We start from the raw sequence: 18,472 nt of genomic DNA, 5'->3' as shown, positions 1-18,472 counted from the left end.
GAATCTCAAGCAGGCTCCATGTTGCCCAGCGCAGAGCCTGACACAGGCCTTGATCTCACAATTCTGAGATCATGACCTGAGCCAAAACCGAGAGTCGGGTACTTAACCAACTGGGCCACCCAGGTGCCCCAGGTATTTTATATTTTATAATATTTTAATATTTTCAATATTTTATATTGAAAAATATTTTATATTGAAAAAAGCCACCTGGGTGGCTTGGTGGGTTAAAGCCTCTGCCTTTGGCCTGGGTCATGGTCCCAGGTTCTGGGATTGAGCCCCGCGTCGGGCTCTCTGCTCGGCGGGGAGTGTGCTTCCCCACCTATCTCTGCCTGCCTCTCTGCCTACTTGTGATCTCTGTCTGTCAAATAAATAAATAAAGTCTTTAAAAAAAAAGTTATGAAAGAAAATATAAAAATACTGAAACTTTATGTAAAAGAAGGGCAAAACTTTTTAAAAGGTTTGGCTTTTTCTGTTGTTTAGAAATGAGCACTCAAATTTGGAGATTATGTCATAAGACTCGTGACATAATGAAGAAATGTAGACCTGATGGCAGTAAGAAAACAAAAAATAGGATAAATGGATCAGTGTCAGTCTAAAAAGCATTCTCTACAGTTCTACACTATTTCCCCACCCCATTTCTTCTAATCTCACATTCCTGTCCTATTTTTGTAATGACAGTCATAGTTTGATTTCTCATCACTGTCATTAAATTACACAGTAGGCTTTTTACATTACATTAACATTTTTACATTTTTACATTTACATTAAATTACACAGTAGGCTTTTCAATAATTTTCCCATTCATATACACCTGAGTAGTATATAATAATAATAATAATAATAATAATGGCAATGACAGCAATCAATCTCATCTGGAAGCCTCAGTATACAGATGATACTTAAAGCAATGGGACTATGTGAGATAATCTAGCTAAGGAATACAGAGAAGAAAAGACAAAAGCAATGGGACTATGCGAGATAATCTAGCTAAGGAATACAGAGAAGAAAAGACAAAGACTATGTATTGGGGAACTACATTTTTTAGAGGCCAGGTAGAAAAGAAAGGGCAAACAGAAAAAATTACAAATGAGTATCTAACAATGAGAAAGCGAACCAGAAGAGTATGACATTCTGGAATGTAAAAAACTGCCTGAAGAAGAAATAATCAACTCGATCAAACACTGCTCATTTGCAAATCCATCTACTACCTGTTCACCCCATATTAATAATATAAAACAATAATGAACAGATTCAGATCTCAGAAGAAAAATGCATGCCTACTGCTTAAAATCATATTCAACTTTAAGTTTTCAAGTTGATGGAAAATTCACAACTCAATTTCAAGGGCCCAGAAAATATTTCAATCAACACTCAGTTGCTGTTATTTTCATTCTGTTAAAAGAAAGAGAACAAATTCAAACTTCTAAAACTGTTCAGAGTACTCTGATCTCAAGAAAATCTATTCATACCTCTGCCAGCTTATATGGCAAGATAAGCTTTTCTCCCACTGTCACAGTCTTCCTTGTAACTAACGCTTCAAATAGCATCTCTTCTTTAACCTAAACAACAGAAAAAAAGAAATTCAGTGTGTAAGATTTATGACAATGAGCTGAATTATTTATTGACAATCCAAATAAAGAAAAAATGTCTAATGAGATTAGTAAATATACAATAGAAAAAACAAAGACAATACATTTAATCATTTAAATACTGGCCAAGGTGAAAGTCAAACATTCCACTCACCCTATTTCCCACCGCTCCCCCAAAAAAGAGAGGGTACATAAGACAGATGGGTCTTTTTAAAGTTTTCTTTCTGATCATAATGGAGAAACATGTTTCTTTGTGCAAAATATGGAAAATATAGAATACCGCAAAAAAAATTTTAAGATGATCAACCATAATCCCACAACTAGCAAAGATTAAAAAGTGATAATACTTCTTTAATTCCAGGAACATTACCATGAGTACTTATGTTTCAGATGTTTTATATTTATTTACACATTAATTTTAAAATAAAGATAATGCTTCCTTTGTTCTCATTCCCTCTAGAGGTAAATACCATCATGATTTGATATGTTATCATCTCAGTTTGGGTTTTTATACATATCTAATATATATACATATTAGATATATTTGTAAACACTACATTATACTGCCAAGTGTATTTAACGCTTATCTGTATGGAATAATATTGCCCATATGTTTTTGAGATTTAACTACATTGATAATTTAGATCAAGCTTATTTATTTTAACTACTATATAACTTCCCAGTATATAAATTACGGCAGTGTGTAATCTATTCTTCTATGTGTAGGCATTTACACTATTTACCATTGTGCACTATTAGGAAATAAACTGAATATTCTTGCATATGAGTTCAAGAATTTCTCTGAAGTACAAATCTAAAAGTGGAATTACTAGGTTATAGCATATACACCGTCATTTTTAAAGGATATTGCCAAACTACTATACATAGTTCTCACCAATCTGCTCTCTGATCAGCCCTGAGCATTCCTATTTCTTCAAACCTTGAATATACTTGTTATTATCACACTCCTGACTTTTGCCATGCTGAGGGTCATGAAATGGTAAAACAAGGGCATTTTATAAAAGCATCCAAACAAAGATATAACACTGATAAAATTTTAAGTAGATAATATGATATGAAGTACATCAAGCAAAAAAGATTCAATTATAAAGGAGAAATTGAGTTACAGTGTTACAGAGTTACAGTTACAGTGTCACAGAGTTACAGTGAAGCATTACCCTGTCACCAGCAATTCATGACAGATCAATCATTTTTTAAAATACAATGATACCGAAATATACCTTCTCATTCACTACTACATGAGTAGCATTCACTACTCAATCTTCAAATTCAAAACAAATTGGAAAAAATTTGAGGAACATTACCTTTACAAACTGCGGTAAAACTAAAAATAAATAGCCAAAGTTTAAATATAAGACCTCAAGCTTTTGCATACATTTAAAATATTTTGGGGCGCCTGGGGGGCTCAGTGGGATAAAGCCTCTGCCTTCAGCTCAGGTCATGATTCCAGGGTCCTGGGATCGAGCCCCGCATCGGGCTCCCTGCTCGGCAGGGAGCCTGCTTCCCTTCCTCCCTCTCTCTGCCTGCCTCTCTGCCTACTTGTGATCTCTCTCTGTCAAATAAATAAATAAAATCTTTAAAAATAAATAAATAAATAAATAAATAAAATATTTTGAAAAACAAAAATCAAATAATACCAGATTACACAAATATGACAAAACCAAGAAAATTAAGAAAAAACTTATGTGATTAAAAAAACACTGTTATATTGTTGAGGTTAAGCAATTATTATTAAAAGTGAGTATTTAAAAATAAATGATCTATGCAGAAGACTCAAGACATTTTTTTAAAGGAATAAACAAATACAAGCTGGCAACAACGTGGAGCAAAAGTCACTTCCACACACTTGTATAAACTGGTACAACCACTAGAGAGAGTAATCCGTCAATATCAGTAAACTATTTATGTCTGTGTGTATACCAACCCAAACCTATACTCCTTGGACTATACTCTAGAATAATTTTCACACATGTCCACAAAGAGACATGTACAAAAATGCCTATCATAGTACTACCAATAAATGAGAAATTACAAATGACCTCAATCCCCACTAAGATAAATTATGTTTTACTCATATAATGAAATTTTAGAAACAACTAAAAAGAATCATGTAGAATATTTAAGTCAGTATTGAAAAATCTCAAAAACACAGTACAGAATGAAAAAGTCAAGTTTAGAACGATACAGTAAAACATTTATGAAACAAGTATGAAAATATATAGAAAGCTATATATTCTTATATAAACATCTACCTATTTTGAAAATATAAAAACAAGAATGAGAATGATAAACACCAAACTCATAACAGTGTTTACTTCTAGGGTAGCAGAGTACAAAGTGAGCTACAATTATATGCAATATTTTATTTCATGAGTGGAGTTGTGAGTACACAGGTGTTTATTATATTGTTTTCTATATATATCGTATAGTGAGAACAATTCATAATTTAATAGAAAAATGAAGAAGGAAATATGTTAAAACAAAAATTAAGACATATTAAGTAAAATGGTAGAACTAATAAATCTAAAAGCCAATTACTTGAATATAAAAAATGAAAGACAATCTCACTAAATCACAAAAATTAAGAAATACAAACATTAAGAAATACAAAGTCAACACCATAGAGAAAAAGGGTTTAAACATTAACACAGTATTTACAAAGAATGCCAAAAAATAAATTGTAAACATTTAATCAACACATAATTTTATAGATAAACACAAATCATCAAAATGAACACAAGCCAGACTTGAATCCTTTTTTTTTTTTTTAAGATTTTATTTATTTATTTGACAGAGAGAGACAATAAGAGAGAAACACAAGCAGTGGGGAGCTGGAAAGGGAGAAGCAGGCAGGGAAAAGTCCAAAAAAATTAGTTAATACAAAACAAACTTCTGGAAAGACATCAAATATAGTTGATCATAGGGTTGATCTCTCTCAAATCTTTAAGGAACATACCATTCTTTGCTAATGATTCTTCTCTAAATGGCAGAAAAAAATTTGAAAAGATAAAAAAGTACCCAACTCCTTTTAAAGAGTTGGCTTGATGCCGGCACTAAAACCTAATAATGATCATACACAGATCTACATACAAAACATACTAATCTTGCTTATCTTTGATAAACATCCTGAAGAAAATATTACTGAATTCATGATATTTAATCAACTACCTCTATAATTTCCCAATGTCCTTAGTTGTACATATATGACTTTTAAAATAAAAAAAAATAAACTTTATTAACACAAAATAACTAGGAATGAGTTCAATATCTAAGTCTACAATGTTTCTCATACTCATTTAATTGAGAAAATGATATATGTGTTAAAAACCCATTCTTCATATTGTTTCAACAGATGTTAAAATATATTCAAAATATATAAATCTGTTAAAAACTGAATGATGGTTTAGTTTTTGATAATGATGGTTCTAACAGTTCTAATATACTCCAAAACATGCAACAAAAATATGCTCCACAATTACCCACAATTAATGTACTGGAGCTTGTTCATCTTTCAATAATTTCACAAGTATATATCTCAAATAGAATTCAGTAAACAGAATACTCAAAATATTCATTGCTGCCTGAGGTAACTACAAAATTATAAAAATAATTGGAAAAGTAAAATAATTTCAGAAACATTTGTTCTTAAAAACTAAATCTATATTTATCATTGAACTGAATCACTTTGAGAAGGAGAGGAATTAAATCTTAACTAAAGAGTTTACATTTTAGTTAAACCAGTTATTGCTCGTATCTTTGAATTCCATCTCAACAAAAGCCTTAAGGTTGCAATTATTATTACCAATTTTAATCAATAACAGGAAATCATTTTTTAAAATTTTTTACTTAAATTCAATTAACATACAATGTATTATTAGTTTCAAAGGTAGAGGTCAGTGATTCATGAGTCTTCTATAATACCCAGTGTTCATTACGTCACATGTCCTCCTAAGTGTCCAACACCCAGCTACCCTATCCCCCCACCAACCCCCTAGAAACCCTGAGTTTGTTTAGGAAATCATTTTAAAAAATAATTTCTGAGAACTAAATACAAGCAGGATACTACTGTATAGGTCCTATCAGTTACTTGTCTAGCTCCTCAACTTTGAAGATAACTTCTTCCTACTTATTATCAAATCTCCATTCCTACTAGTGCAGACTAAACATAACAAGAAGGAACTTAAGGGGTGCCTGCCTAGCTCAGTCAGTTAAGCATCCGACTCTTGATTTCAGCTCAGGTCATGATCTCAGGGTTGAGAGATCAAGCCCCACAATGGGCTTCTTGCTCAGCAGGGAATTTGCTTAGGATTCTCTCTCCCTCTGCCCCACCCCCCCACTCATGCATTCTCTCTCTCTCAAATAAACAAAATGTTTTTGTTTTTTTTTAAAGATTTTATTTATTTATTAGACACACAGAGAGAGATCACAAGTAGGCAGACAGGCAGGCAGAGAGAGAGGAGGAAGCAGGCTCCCCGCTGAGCAGAGAGCCCGATGCGGAGCTCGATCCCAGGACCCTGAGATCATGACCTGAGCCGAAGGCAGAGGCCCAACCCACTGAACCACCCAGGTGCCCCGGTTTTGGTTTTTTTTTTAAAGAAGGAAGTTAAGAAGCTTGGTTTTAAAAGTAAGATTTGGTATCAGATCATATTTGCAGTTAAGTCAAACTTGGATACTGGTAAGCCCATTTCTCAGAAGAGGATTTCTCGGGGTGCCTGGGTGGCTCAGTGGGTTAAAGCCTCTGCCTTCGGCTCAGGTCATGATCCCAGGGTCCTGGGATCAAGCCCCGCATCGGGCTCTCTGCTCAGCGGGGAGCCTGCTTCCCTTCCTCTCTCTCTGCCTGCCTTTCTGCCTAATTGTGATCTCTGTCAAATAAATAAATAAAATCTTTAAAAAAAAAAAAAGAACAGGATTTCTCCTTTTTCATCAATACTTGGCTCCTTTTAGAATTACCTGAATTGCTCTTACCAGCTCTAACCAAAAAAGGAATACTGCATACTGCACCAAGACCAGAAGCCTTGGTACTTGCTGAATGCCTGAACTTGTAAGTAAAACCACTAGCTACAATGCACTATTATTACCACAATACCAAGTGTTTCTGTTGACTAAAATATCACCTAAAATGCCTGACTGAAATACCAACTGTTCCCTGATCCTCATGACCTTCAAAATTACCACCTTCAGATACCACATTCCATCCACATCCTGGTAGAACTTCTTTCCAGCAAGTGAGTCTAGTTTCAATTTAATGTATCCCCTTCTCCTGCCCCGTCTGCCAGACTAACTCATTTCATTAAAGTTAATAAGCAACACCCAGGCATGTGCAAAATAATAAGCACTGTAAGGTTAGATAAATAAAAAAGAGGCATCTATTGCTCTCAAAGAGCACTGTCACCTTATAAAGGACACAAACTAGTAAACAATTAACTTTGTGCTACAAAATCAAAATTAAATTATGCTAAGTAGACACAAATGTTCTACCCTGATGGAGTCAGTTTAGATCACTTAATAAGGTTAAACCCTATTAAAGTGGCAAATGAATCAAGATTTGAAAGATGAGTAATACTTTACGGAAAAAAAGCAGGCTACTCATAACTGCAAATAAAATGGAAACAATCAAGATGTCTTTCAATAGGAGAATGAATAAACAAACTATGGTACAGCCACACAATGTCATATTACCCAGCAATAAAGAGAAATGAACTAACAAGCCACAAAAAGATATGACTGAATCATATATATAATGCACCTAACATACAAAATACGTTTTAATCAACTATTTATGTTATCAGAAAGGGGGCTGGTCAACAGTAGCCTATTAAGTTTTGGGGGAGTCAAAAGTTACACCCAGATTTTTGACTGCCCAGAGGGGTTGGTACTCCTAGCCCCTGCACTGTTCAAGGGTTAACTGAATACTAAAATCGAATAATTAAGTAAATGAACAGAAAAAAAGAGGTAAAGAGATCAAGAAAAAGATAGGTTCCTCACTGTTAAAATGGGAGTTTACAGATAAGGAGAGAAGGCTAGAATGATACATGTGATAATGTACTAGTTAGGAACATCAGTAGGACCTCATGTTTATCTTTATATAGCTATAGATGCATATATAAAAACATCTGTAGTATGTGAATACACACAGGTTAGTAAACACACATATATTTTCTTGCTCTGTGAGAGAAGAAGGCCTATAAAAAATGATGCCCCTTACGAGATGAATCTGACAAGTGAGCTGGGAAAACACTGGAAATCATCACTCCCAGAAGAAAGAATAAGGTAATAAAGATCGTGATTACAGGAAGAAGCATGGTAGGAGATGAAGACCCCTGGCTCTTACTTAGACATGAAGAAAAAAGTTAGTACCTTTTTCTCTCCACTCATCCAGATACCCCATCTTCAGGTAAATAATCTAATCAAAATCTTAGTATGAGAAGAAATCTCAAATACAGAAGGAGAAAAACTATTAATGTCTTAGACTATCATACAGTCTAGAGTGAAAAACTGATCCTATCCAGCAAATTGAGGGATTGTGGATATCCAGGCCAAAGGTAGGCAAGCAAGAAAAACCAAGCCTTCCAAAGATTCTGGCACAATCGACAGCAAAAATTCCATCTTTTGGAGAAACACTATTAATAAAAAGCATTAGCCCATTTACACCTAACCAAATAATTACACAAAATTAAAAGTGAGAAGTTACCCAGTATTTGAGAAATGACAAGTGAAAATATAATCACTTACTTCTAATAATTCTGAGACAATGGGCAGAACTTCAGGATTACAGATATCTATGGAGTCATCCCGGTATGTCTTCTTTTTATAACAGATATTACCCAAATGTAGTATTGCTGAGAGAAGAGAGAAAATCCTGTGAAAATAAAACCATAAATTATAGCTCGTTTATGTGCAGTTTCCAAACTTATTTCACTGCAAAATTCTAATCAAGCAAATTAACCAGTACAAACATATTTAATCTTCATAAAAATAAAAAATATGGTTTTCATTTAAAAAAAGTAAAAATAAAAAATATGGGAATAATAACCATAATAACTAAATTTCATGTGTACTATGTCAGGCACTGTGCAAAGTGCTTTATAGAACCTTACTTTCAGTACTGTACCACTGGACATAGTTGTTTGAAGAGGATTTGCTATTGCCTGAATCTGTACAGTGTTTCAAAGTCCATACATTTCTAAATGCTTTTCATCCTGCCTGGAATGCCCTTTCCCTACATTGTCTACTTCAGATCTACTGAATCAGAATCTTTAAAGGAAAAGCGCCTTGGAATCTGTATTTTCTTAACCAAGTAGCCTAGATCATTTTTTACGATGAGTTTTATTTAAGAACTGGTTTCCTACATCATACTACAGTGCCCTTGATAAATGCTTTTCAAATAAACAGTATGAGGCCACTGGGGTAAACTACCTAATTTTCAGGCCCCTCCCGTAAAACATCTACAACTGGACCCTCCCTTCCACTCTTCCCTTCTGTCTTAGAGGAACACATGACCTTCTTCCCATCAAACTAAACCCCTTCTTGTGCTTTGCATCCCATGAACTCCAGTTTACTCAGGAACTTTATTATGCCTACTTATCTCTTACCTGATCTAGAACTTTCTATCAAAATGATATCATCTTCATTTTCTCTTAAACAACCCATCCTAGATTCCACGTCTTCTCCTTACCTTCACAAACAAGCTTATTAAACTCTTAACTTATACTCCTTTTCTTCACTTTGTCATTCCCTATTTACTATCAAATCCTGACATCTGACCCCATTAAAATATCTCAAAGAAGTTACCAAGGACCACCAGATAAGAAAAGTGTATTATAAAGAGAAATGAGCTATCAAGCCACAAAAAGACATGACTGAATCATATATATAATGCATCTAACATACAAAATATGTTTTAATCAACTATTTTAATCAACTATTTATGTTATCGGTTATCGGTCAACAGTAGCCTATTAAGTTTTGGGGGAGTCAAAAGTTACACCCAGATTTTTGACTGCCCAGAGGGGTTGGTACTCCTAACTTACCTGACCTCTCCAAAGCATTTAATACAGCTGAACACTCCATCTAAAAGCCCTTCTGGGAAACACACACACAAACACACACATATACATCTTTGTGTCTTGTCCAACTATTTCCTTATGATAAACCTGTTCTACCTATAAAATTTTAATTATGTGTTTTCTGAAAATTAGGAAGTATTCTAAATAAAATAAAGACACTGCTTTAGGAACTAAACAGCCATATTTTCAAAGGTCCTGAATCAATATTTAATTGATCGATCTAATTTTTAAAATAATTTAAAATTTTAAGTGTTTGAATCATTAACATGACTCAAACAAAATACAAGTCAATTTTAAAGGAATAATTCATAAAAGTATCCTGGGTAAATTAGAGAGGAAACACAGTATCAACTGAATCATTACAAAGACTAATGGAAACCAAAGGATATATAAACGCAAGTTCATGGGCTACTTATTAAACACCATTTTTAGTAGGAGTTTTTATGGTTGTTAATTATATCCTTTCAGAATCTGGGGTTCAACAAATCAGTACGTTAATGTTTTCTCAAACACAAATATGTGATACTTAGTCTCCAACAATAATAAATGTTAAATAAACAATCTAATATACTGTAATAACTCAATACAAAAAAGAGTTACAAATATGAATAAAAATCCCTATTCACAAAATGTGTAAAATCTTGCATTAAGAGATAAAAATTGTAAAAAAAATCCCTATACTATAAGGCAGGGTATCCTAAAATACTTAAGGTAGACACAATGCACAGTTAAGAAAAATTTCATTAAAAAGGTAGGACATGGGGCACATGGCTGGCTCAGCAGGAAGAGTGTATGACTCTTGATTTCGGGGTCATGAGTTCAAACCCCACATTAGGTGTAGAAGTTACTTAAATAAATAAATAAGCTTTAAAAAATAAAAAGGGAGGACATGAACAGTACTCAAAGAAAACAGGTTTCCATTCACATACCAAAATTTAGGATGCCTGCAAAGTGTGTTAAGAATTCTGGGTTATGGGGCACCTGGGTGGCTCAGTGGGTTAAGCCTCTGCCTTCGGCTCGGGTCGTGATCTCAGGGTCCTGGGATCGAGCCCCGCGTGGGGCTCTCTGCTCAGCAGGGAGCGTGCTTCCTCCCCCCTCTCTCTCTGTGCCTGCCTCTCTGCCTACTTGTGACCTCTGTCTGTCAAATAAATGAATAAAATCTTAAAAAAAAAAAAAAGAAGAAGAATTCTGGGTTAGATCTGAGTGCAGTCAAAAAGATTGTTGTGATTTATTAGCACAGTCAATCATGGTCAAAGGAGAGGGGAATAGTAGAATATATGTTATGTTATCCAAAAAAACTGGCATTATTTCAATGAGTAAAAAAGAGATAAAGATGGGTCCTTCTAGGAATGCGGAAAATATAGGACATTCAGAATACAATATGTTTTAGAGGATCCTATCGGTCTAGCTAAAACGCAAAACTTGTGTTAGGGCATATCTGATGATAATATCTAAAAGATACAGAAAGGTCAAATTATAGGCCAGGTTACTAAATATATTACATATATTTTCCAGTCGTTTACAATATGGGATACATGGTATCAGAAAGTATAAAAGACACACAACCCTTGGATGTATGAGAAATACATTTTATTTCCAACTTATTTTATCTAAAAAAATGAAATTATGTTTCACTATTATTTAATATATAGACAATCAGGTGTGTCACATGAGGTATAGGAAGTATGCTGAAGAAAGAATATAAGTAATGCAGCATGGAGGAACTATAGAGTTATTCTCATTTACTCAGTAACTTTTAGTGAACTAAAGTTTATGTGACCAATTAAATGGGCTTGCATATTTACATTTGGTTTTAACTTTTCTTTTTTTCTTTTTAAAGATTTTATTTATTTGTCAGAGAGAGAACGAGCATGCGCACACGCCCTGCAGGGGAAAATGCGGGAAGGAGGAGAAGCAGGCTCCCCACTGAACAAGGAGCCCGATGTGGAACTCAATCCCAGGACCCTAGGATCATGACCTGAGCCTAAGGCAGTGCTCAACTTAACCAACTGAGCCACCCAGGTGTCTCTTAATTTATCTTTCAAAAAAAGTTTGGCAGGGGCACCTGGGTGGCTCAGTGGGTTAAGCCTCTGCCTTCAGCTCAGAGCCTGCTTCCCCTCCCCGCCCCCAACCTGCTGCTCTGCCTACTTGTGATCTCTCTCGCTCTCTGCCAAAAAAAAAAAAAAAAAAAAAAAAAAGTTTGACAAATAATCTGATAATTCAAGATTCATAGTAATCACAAACAAGAAAACAGCACAGCTGTTATTCTACTTTTAGTATGACATTAAAAGTTGACAATATAATCAGATCTGAAATAACTAATTCCCTTCCCCCAAAAATGGTTCTGTTACTATTTTTTTCTGGTGACAGTCAAGGTTATTTGTGTCTTTAATTTTACTATTTTTTTATTGTTATGTTATGTTAGTAACCATACATTACTTCATTAGTTTTTGATGTACTGTTCCATGATTCTTTGCATATAACAACCAGTGCTCACTGCAATACGTGTGCTCTTTCATACCAATCATCAGGCTTTAATTTTAAACAGCTTGTTTTATTTTAAATATACTTTGCTTCATCTTTATCTCAACCTTTTTACATTTCTATTTTGTTTATAATAAAATATGTTTAGCATCCTAAGAGACTCCTCAGGAAACAAACTGAGGATTGCTGGAGGTGAGGAGGTGGGAGGGATGGGGTGGCTGGGTAATGGACATTGGGGAGGGTATGTGCTATGGTGAGTGCTATAAATTGTGTAAGCCTGGTGATTCACAGACCTGTAACCCTGGGGCAAATAACACATTATATGTTAATAAAAAATAAGAATGAATTAATTAAAAAATATATATGTTTAGCATAATAGTACAGACATTAATTTAGAGAGGGAAAATTATATTTTACTGATAGGTATGCATGCCTTAATAAGATTAGAGATCAATGATACAGAAAATAAGAAGCTATAAAAATAGTGTCATAAAGCAAGTTTCTAAGTAAAGTCTATGGACAGAATTCAGGAGCACCATGAACTCCTGCAACTATATGCAAATATTTATGAACGCACAGTTTACAGGAAGAAGAGCTCCAACTTTCAAGAGATTCTCAAAGAATCTATAATTAAAAAAGCAATTCAAAGCAAGTCTTTTAGAAAAATAAATTTTCAAATCAATGCTTAACAAGGAAGGAGGAGGTATTAGATTTGGAATATTTGTTAGAAAATTCTTTCAAAGGACCAAGGAAGAGGAACTTGTGAAACACACATTGTGATTTTGTTCTCTACCAAAGGTACAAGAATACAGTAAACAAACTCACTGTCTTCGTGTCTTGGGAAGAAATCCTACCATTTCCATGGCCAGTTGTAAGCGTTCAAAATCATGCCTCAAATCTTCCCCCTCCACCGAGAAGCAATCCTGCTTATTTAAGAAAAACGGGGAAGAAATCAATATTACCTATTGAAAAGTAAGGTAAGCCACTCAGAAATATAGTAATTCTAGGTAAATATACCTGCATATAAAAATTAGAGCTGGTGAAATATTTAGAGAATTCTTGTTACAGGCATGCAAACTAAACACACACCTACCAAAATACTAGTAAGTTACTTTTTTCTCCCTTTCACAATCACCAAGGCAAGGATCACAAAGTAACTTAAGATAAAGAGCTAACAATATTATAAAATATTCTGATACCAAGTTTGACTTCGAGTGGTGCTCAAGAGTTCTGAAGATCCAAAGCACTTAAGAGAGCTCAATTTCACAAACAAATGTTATTTATTCAACAAATATTTAATAAATGCCTACACTTATTATGCAAGGCACTAGATGCTGAGATACAAAAATAAATTTTAGAAGAGGCAGTAATTTAGTTGAGAAATGGAGCCTAGATATATATATAAAATAAACATGTTTATCTCAATATTAGATATAATAAAAATAGTTCCTAATGAAATTATATAAACATGATTATCAGTAAAAGAAAGTATATGTGAAAATTAAAAATCTGCAAAAAACACACATTAGTTAGTAAAGATAGCTGTGAACTACCAAATAAAATATGACTCCCAAAAAAGTCAAAACACATATATAATCTTTATCTTTAAAATAACAAGTCTTTAAGGCCTTTTACTACATGTTCTCACAATCCCTTACAGGTACATTTTCAAAAACCCCCTCACATGTATAATTTTTTTAATGTCTGACTGTGGAATGTTGCACCAAGTACTCAATAAATGCATTAACTGTTATCTGTTTTATTCACTGCTGATCTCCAACATCAAATCAGTGCCAAGAAGAAAGTAATATATAATCACTGAATTACTGAATAAGTACTGAATTAAATGAAACATTCCTTTTTGAGAAAGTACTCATTTTTTTTTAAACTATCAAGTATCTAGCATGTAAACCTGCTTTTGACTCTATAAGAATGAGTTAATGAGTAATGCAGATATATAGCATAAAATTAGATATTAAACCCAAGGAGATAATAATGTGTATGTATATATAATTATACATTCACTCAGTAGAAAAGAAAACAGGCTCAGAGGTTAAATAATTCACCTAAATGACAGGGGTGGCAAAATGAAAATCTTTCCAGTTCTAAATCCTCTACCCTCTCCCAGGCAACACCAGTTGCTTGAGCTTATTTAATAGGATAACCCTTAATATGAATTAAATCAATATACAACAGGCAACAAGGAGTCCCTTGTTAAAAGCAATTTTCTTATCACAGTTCCCCTTGGAATCATCTATATAATTCCATTATATATATGATAATATAGGACAAATTACAGAACAGTACCTAACAATCCTCTCTTCTTATAATGCTAAGCCACACAAGTTCTCATCACTCAGAGGGAAAAAAAAAGTTTAGTTTGCCCCCAAATACACTCTGAGGAGCTAAGAGGAAAAAACAAACCAAAAGATCCTCAGATTAACTGCTTGCTTTCATTAACTTGTGAGAAAAAGCAACAGAAATTATCCAAAGTTCAAACAATAACAGATTGAAAACACATTAAATGAGAGGCTAATGAAAGATACAAAGGAAATAAAGGAGTATGGCTACAAAATTCTTTAAGGAAAAAATGGATAATGATTTCGATGGTGGCAGCAGCTCTGGGAACATGTACTGTATACTTTACTAAATATTAAATACTCTGTCAAGCTGTTTAGATGCATTGTCTAACGTAATTCTCACAAAAGTTAAAGACCATTTCTATCTCATCAAATAGATGGTGGAAACAAAAGAATTACGTGACCTGCTCAGGTTCTCAAAAACTAGTAAGTGGATCAGCCAGTATTCAAGTCAGGTCTATCTCCTTCAGACCCCAAACTCTGAAGCATAACTGAGACTGTCTAAATAACAGCAGATCAGGTTCATAATGCCATGACAAGTTCTGTACAGGCAATCAAGTCTTACATTTGCCATATGAGTTTTACCAGTCTCCTACCTACTTCCCAAGGAGACTCGTCACTCGATATTAACAGGTGAAAGATGGAAGCTTCTCAAGAACAGCAAAACAGTGTAAATTTTTTCTATTAAAATGTATCAGAATCTATAAATTTAAATCTCTAAAATTTTCCAAAATGTTAAATCTGAAACCATAAATTACTTGATATATAATGAAAAGGTAATGTAATTAAACTTTGTATGAAGGAAAAAATTTAAGTCCATAATTTCTGATCCTTCTCAACTCTGAAACAGTCTAGTTGTTGTAATTAGTGGGGTATGTAATCACACACAGTGAAAATTAAAGTCATAGTTATTTAAAGCAAGAACTAAAACACGTTTCCAGAAGGAACAATTAATAAATTAGTTCATTAGTTAATTGAATAGAGATGAGTGCATGTTTTCAGCCTTCACATCTGACCTCACTACAAAGGGAAGAAAAAACATTTTTTGTGTCCTTTGATTATAAACTTGTCCTTATAAAATATAAAAACAAAGCTAAATTTACCTGTTCATTTTATATTACATCATATATGCCTTTAAATCACTCAATTAAAACATAAAATAATCTTATTTATAGGAATTTAAATTCTTAATTTTTGGAAAATTATATAAAGACTAGAGCCTCTATTGTCACTAAAACACTTTCAAAATGTACATGCATTCACCATGTGAAAAGACTGTTAACTGACACAAAAACAGAAAGGCTATACTTTTTTTAAATGAATTTATTTTTTTATTTGACACACAGAGAGAGACAGTGAGAGAGAGAGCACAATCAGGGAAGAGGGAGAAGCAGGCTCCCTGCTGAGCAAGGAGCCCCAAATGGGGCTCAGTCCCAGGATCATATCCTGAGCCAAAGGCAGCTGCTTAACTGACTGAGCCACCCAGGTGCCTCAAGGCTATACCTTTTTAAGATAAACATTACATACTACTCGTAACAGTAATAAAACCACTGAAAAAAAATACACCTCAAGAAAAAACCTGTAGTTCATAAGAATCCATCTGGAATGCAATCAATTTATTGTCAAAATAAATATAGACTAAACGTTAGCAACAAGAGAACAAATTTAAAAAAAAACACACAAATTTTTTAAAAAGTGAACTGACTGGTTTTTAATCCACAAACCATACACATACAAAGTCAGTTCGAAGAAATTAAACATTATTTTCTCTTCTTTCCTAGATTCTTTGTATTTCAGCTGATTTTCTTTCTAAGTCATGAGATAAGTGCAAATGAGCAAGGTGAGTGAGGGTCCTTTAACAGGAACACAGAATATTTAGGTACTTGTACTGACCGGCTCAGAGTCATAGCAATAATCATCCCAGCTCTGTCTGAGGGGTTTCTTTGTTATCTGAAAGTAAGGCAGATTAGTTAGGTAGAAGTAATGGTTATCATTCTTCTCTAATCATCTCTTAGGTGTAGTATAGCAGCACTGTGCTGCTACCCAAAGAGAGTTATTTTGTACAGCAGCATAAAACAAGAAACAACTAGGTAAACATTCAGATTCTGGGAGATCATATATTATTACAACCAATCCATATTCCCTGTTTTTCAGTGACTCTGAGATTTGTATTAACTGCTCAGTCTCATATTCTATGAATACTGACCACTTTATGGCAAGAATATGTATGGTATGGCCACTGGTAACAAAAAAAATATCTGGAAGAAGAGTAATAAGCTCGGGACTATCAGCTCATTTATGAGCAATTATTAGTTTTTAAAAAGGAAATATTTAATCATCCAAATATCTCCAAAGCATTTAACAGGGAAAAGAAAAATCTCAGAAGCTAAATCAATGATTTTTTAAAATATACATAATTTTATATAGTAGAAATGCCTAGTATTGTATCAAGAAGTGATATTTTAAATAATTTTGAAATTGATATATAAATACAAAGTTTTATTAGTTTATATAAATATGTAGTTTTGCAATTAAGAAATACCAATTACATAGCATCCTCTATCTTGGGAAAACTCTAAGATGGTACTTTCATAACCTTAAATACATACTACAACCTTTGAACCATCATCAAAATGTCAATTTCCTTACAAAACCATCATAAGGATTTTCTAAATTGCCATAAAGGCATTTATCTCCATGGATATTACATCTTGCCTCAAATAATCAAAAAAACAAACAAACAAACAAACAAAAAAAAAACAAGAAAAGACAGTCTGTTATTTAAGTGATCTACTGTCATACCAATTCCATTAATATTGGTTCTAGAATTTATTAATGAGAAATAGTAAAATTGGAGGAACCACTGTAACGAAAAACTGCAAGAAATTATCCCTTATTACGGAAATTTAGGAGTGAATTTTGAGTTTCACAGAAAGATATGATGAATTTCACTTGAACAGGATCATTTGCTAAATTATAAAAACAATCATACTCTAAGTTAGTATCATAATATCATGCAAAGAGTTATATGTATTAGATTTCAAAACATATAAAAGAGGTTTCAAGTAATCCCATGCAAAGGGGAAACATTAATTATTAGTAACACTGAACATGCTCTTATCTTTAAAAGGTAAACCACTTTGGAAAGACAAATTCATTTTTCTAACATGCAGGTACATATATAAACAGTTTATTTTTCTCTGAAAGAGTCTCACAAAAAGCAAAGGGCACACATATAACTAAACCCTTCCAACTCTTATGGTTAATAATAATTTTTAAATTTGAGAAGCACATCACATAAATTTTTAGACTGCCTGTATGAAAATGCTAGTTAATATCCATTACTGGGTTTGGAGAACAAAGTATTACAAAAAAAACTTTTCTCAAGAAGTAAAATTTAATAATGCCCTACATTTCAAAATACATTTCATGAACTCTCACCTGATTGAGATAATGATATTCTTCCGGTTGTTTAAGATGGAATGCTAATCTTTCTTCTTCACTTGCTCCTGCCAGGAGGTAATAAAATACATGATAGTTCCTGTTGGAAACAAAGAGTATGGCTTTATAATGAACACGATCTATGATTATCATTTAACAGAAAAAAGAACAAACATTAAATTTGTTTCATTTTTCAATAAAAAAGTGGTAGCAAGTTCAATATTTTAGGTACTATAAAGTAAAATGATGTTTTGGATGCTAAATTCAAAAGCGAGGGGTGAAGGCTGCTATATGGCAAAGTAAGACCTCTGAAAATTCTCTCCTCCATAAAACAAATTAGAAAACAGCAAACTTGTCAGAAACAACTTTTGTCAGAACTCTGAAAATTAACCAAAAGCTTATAAGAAAAACAGTTCAATCTCAGTTAAAAATGCAACCTTTGTTGCCTTTTAACTTGCCCCAATCCATCTTCTGTTCACCAAATCCAGGGTGGCCTTCAAACCAATAGGTT

The 18,472-nt window shown here is 33.4% G+C and overlaps 1 protein-coding gene across 1 annotated transcript in view; it reads right to left on the bottom strand.

Moving 5' to 3' along the window:
* Positions 1-18,472, bottom strand: part of MYO9A (myosin IXA) — a 276,631-nt gene that overhangs the window by 187,587 nt on the left and 70,572 nt on the right. The window contains exons 5-9 of the mRNA XM_080807816.1: positions 17,962-18,061; positions 16,414-16,470; positions 12,986-13,083; positions 8,343-8,469; positions 1,470-1,559 (exon numbers count right to left, since the gene is read on the bottom strand). Coding sequence (XP_080663942.1) covers positions 1,470-1,559; positions 8,343-8,469; positions 12,986-13,083; positions 16,414-16,470; positions 17,962-18,061 — 472 coding nt within the window. The remainder of the gene's footprint in view (positions 1-1,469; positions 1,560-8,342; positions 8,470-12,985; positions 13,084-16,413; positions 16,471-17,961; positions 18,062-18,472) is intronic.

The sequence above is a fragment of the Martes martes genome, assembly GCF_963455335.1.
Source record: "Martes martes genome assembly, chromosome: 7".
NCBI classification, from domain to species: domain Eukaryota; kingdom Metazoa; phylum Chordata; class Mammalia; order Carnivora; family Mustelidae; genus Martes; species Martes martes.
Note: the sequence above shows the minus strand (reverse complement) of the source record. Positions and strands in the feature narration are given on the sequence as shown.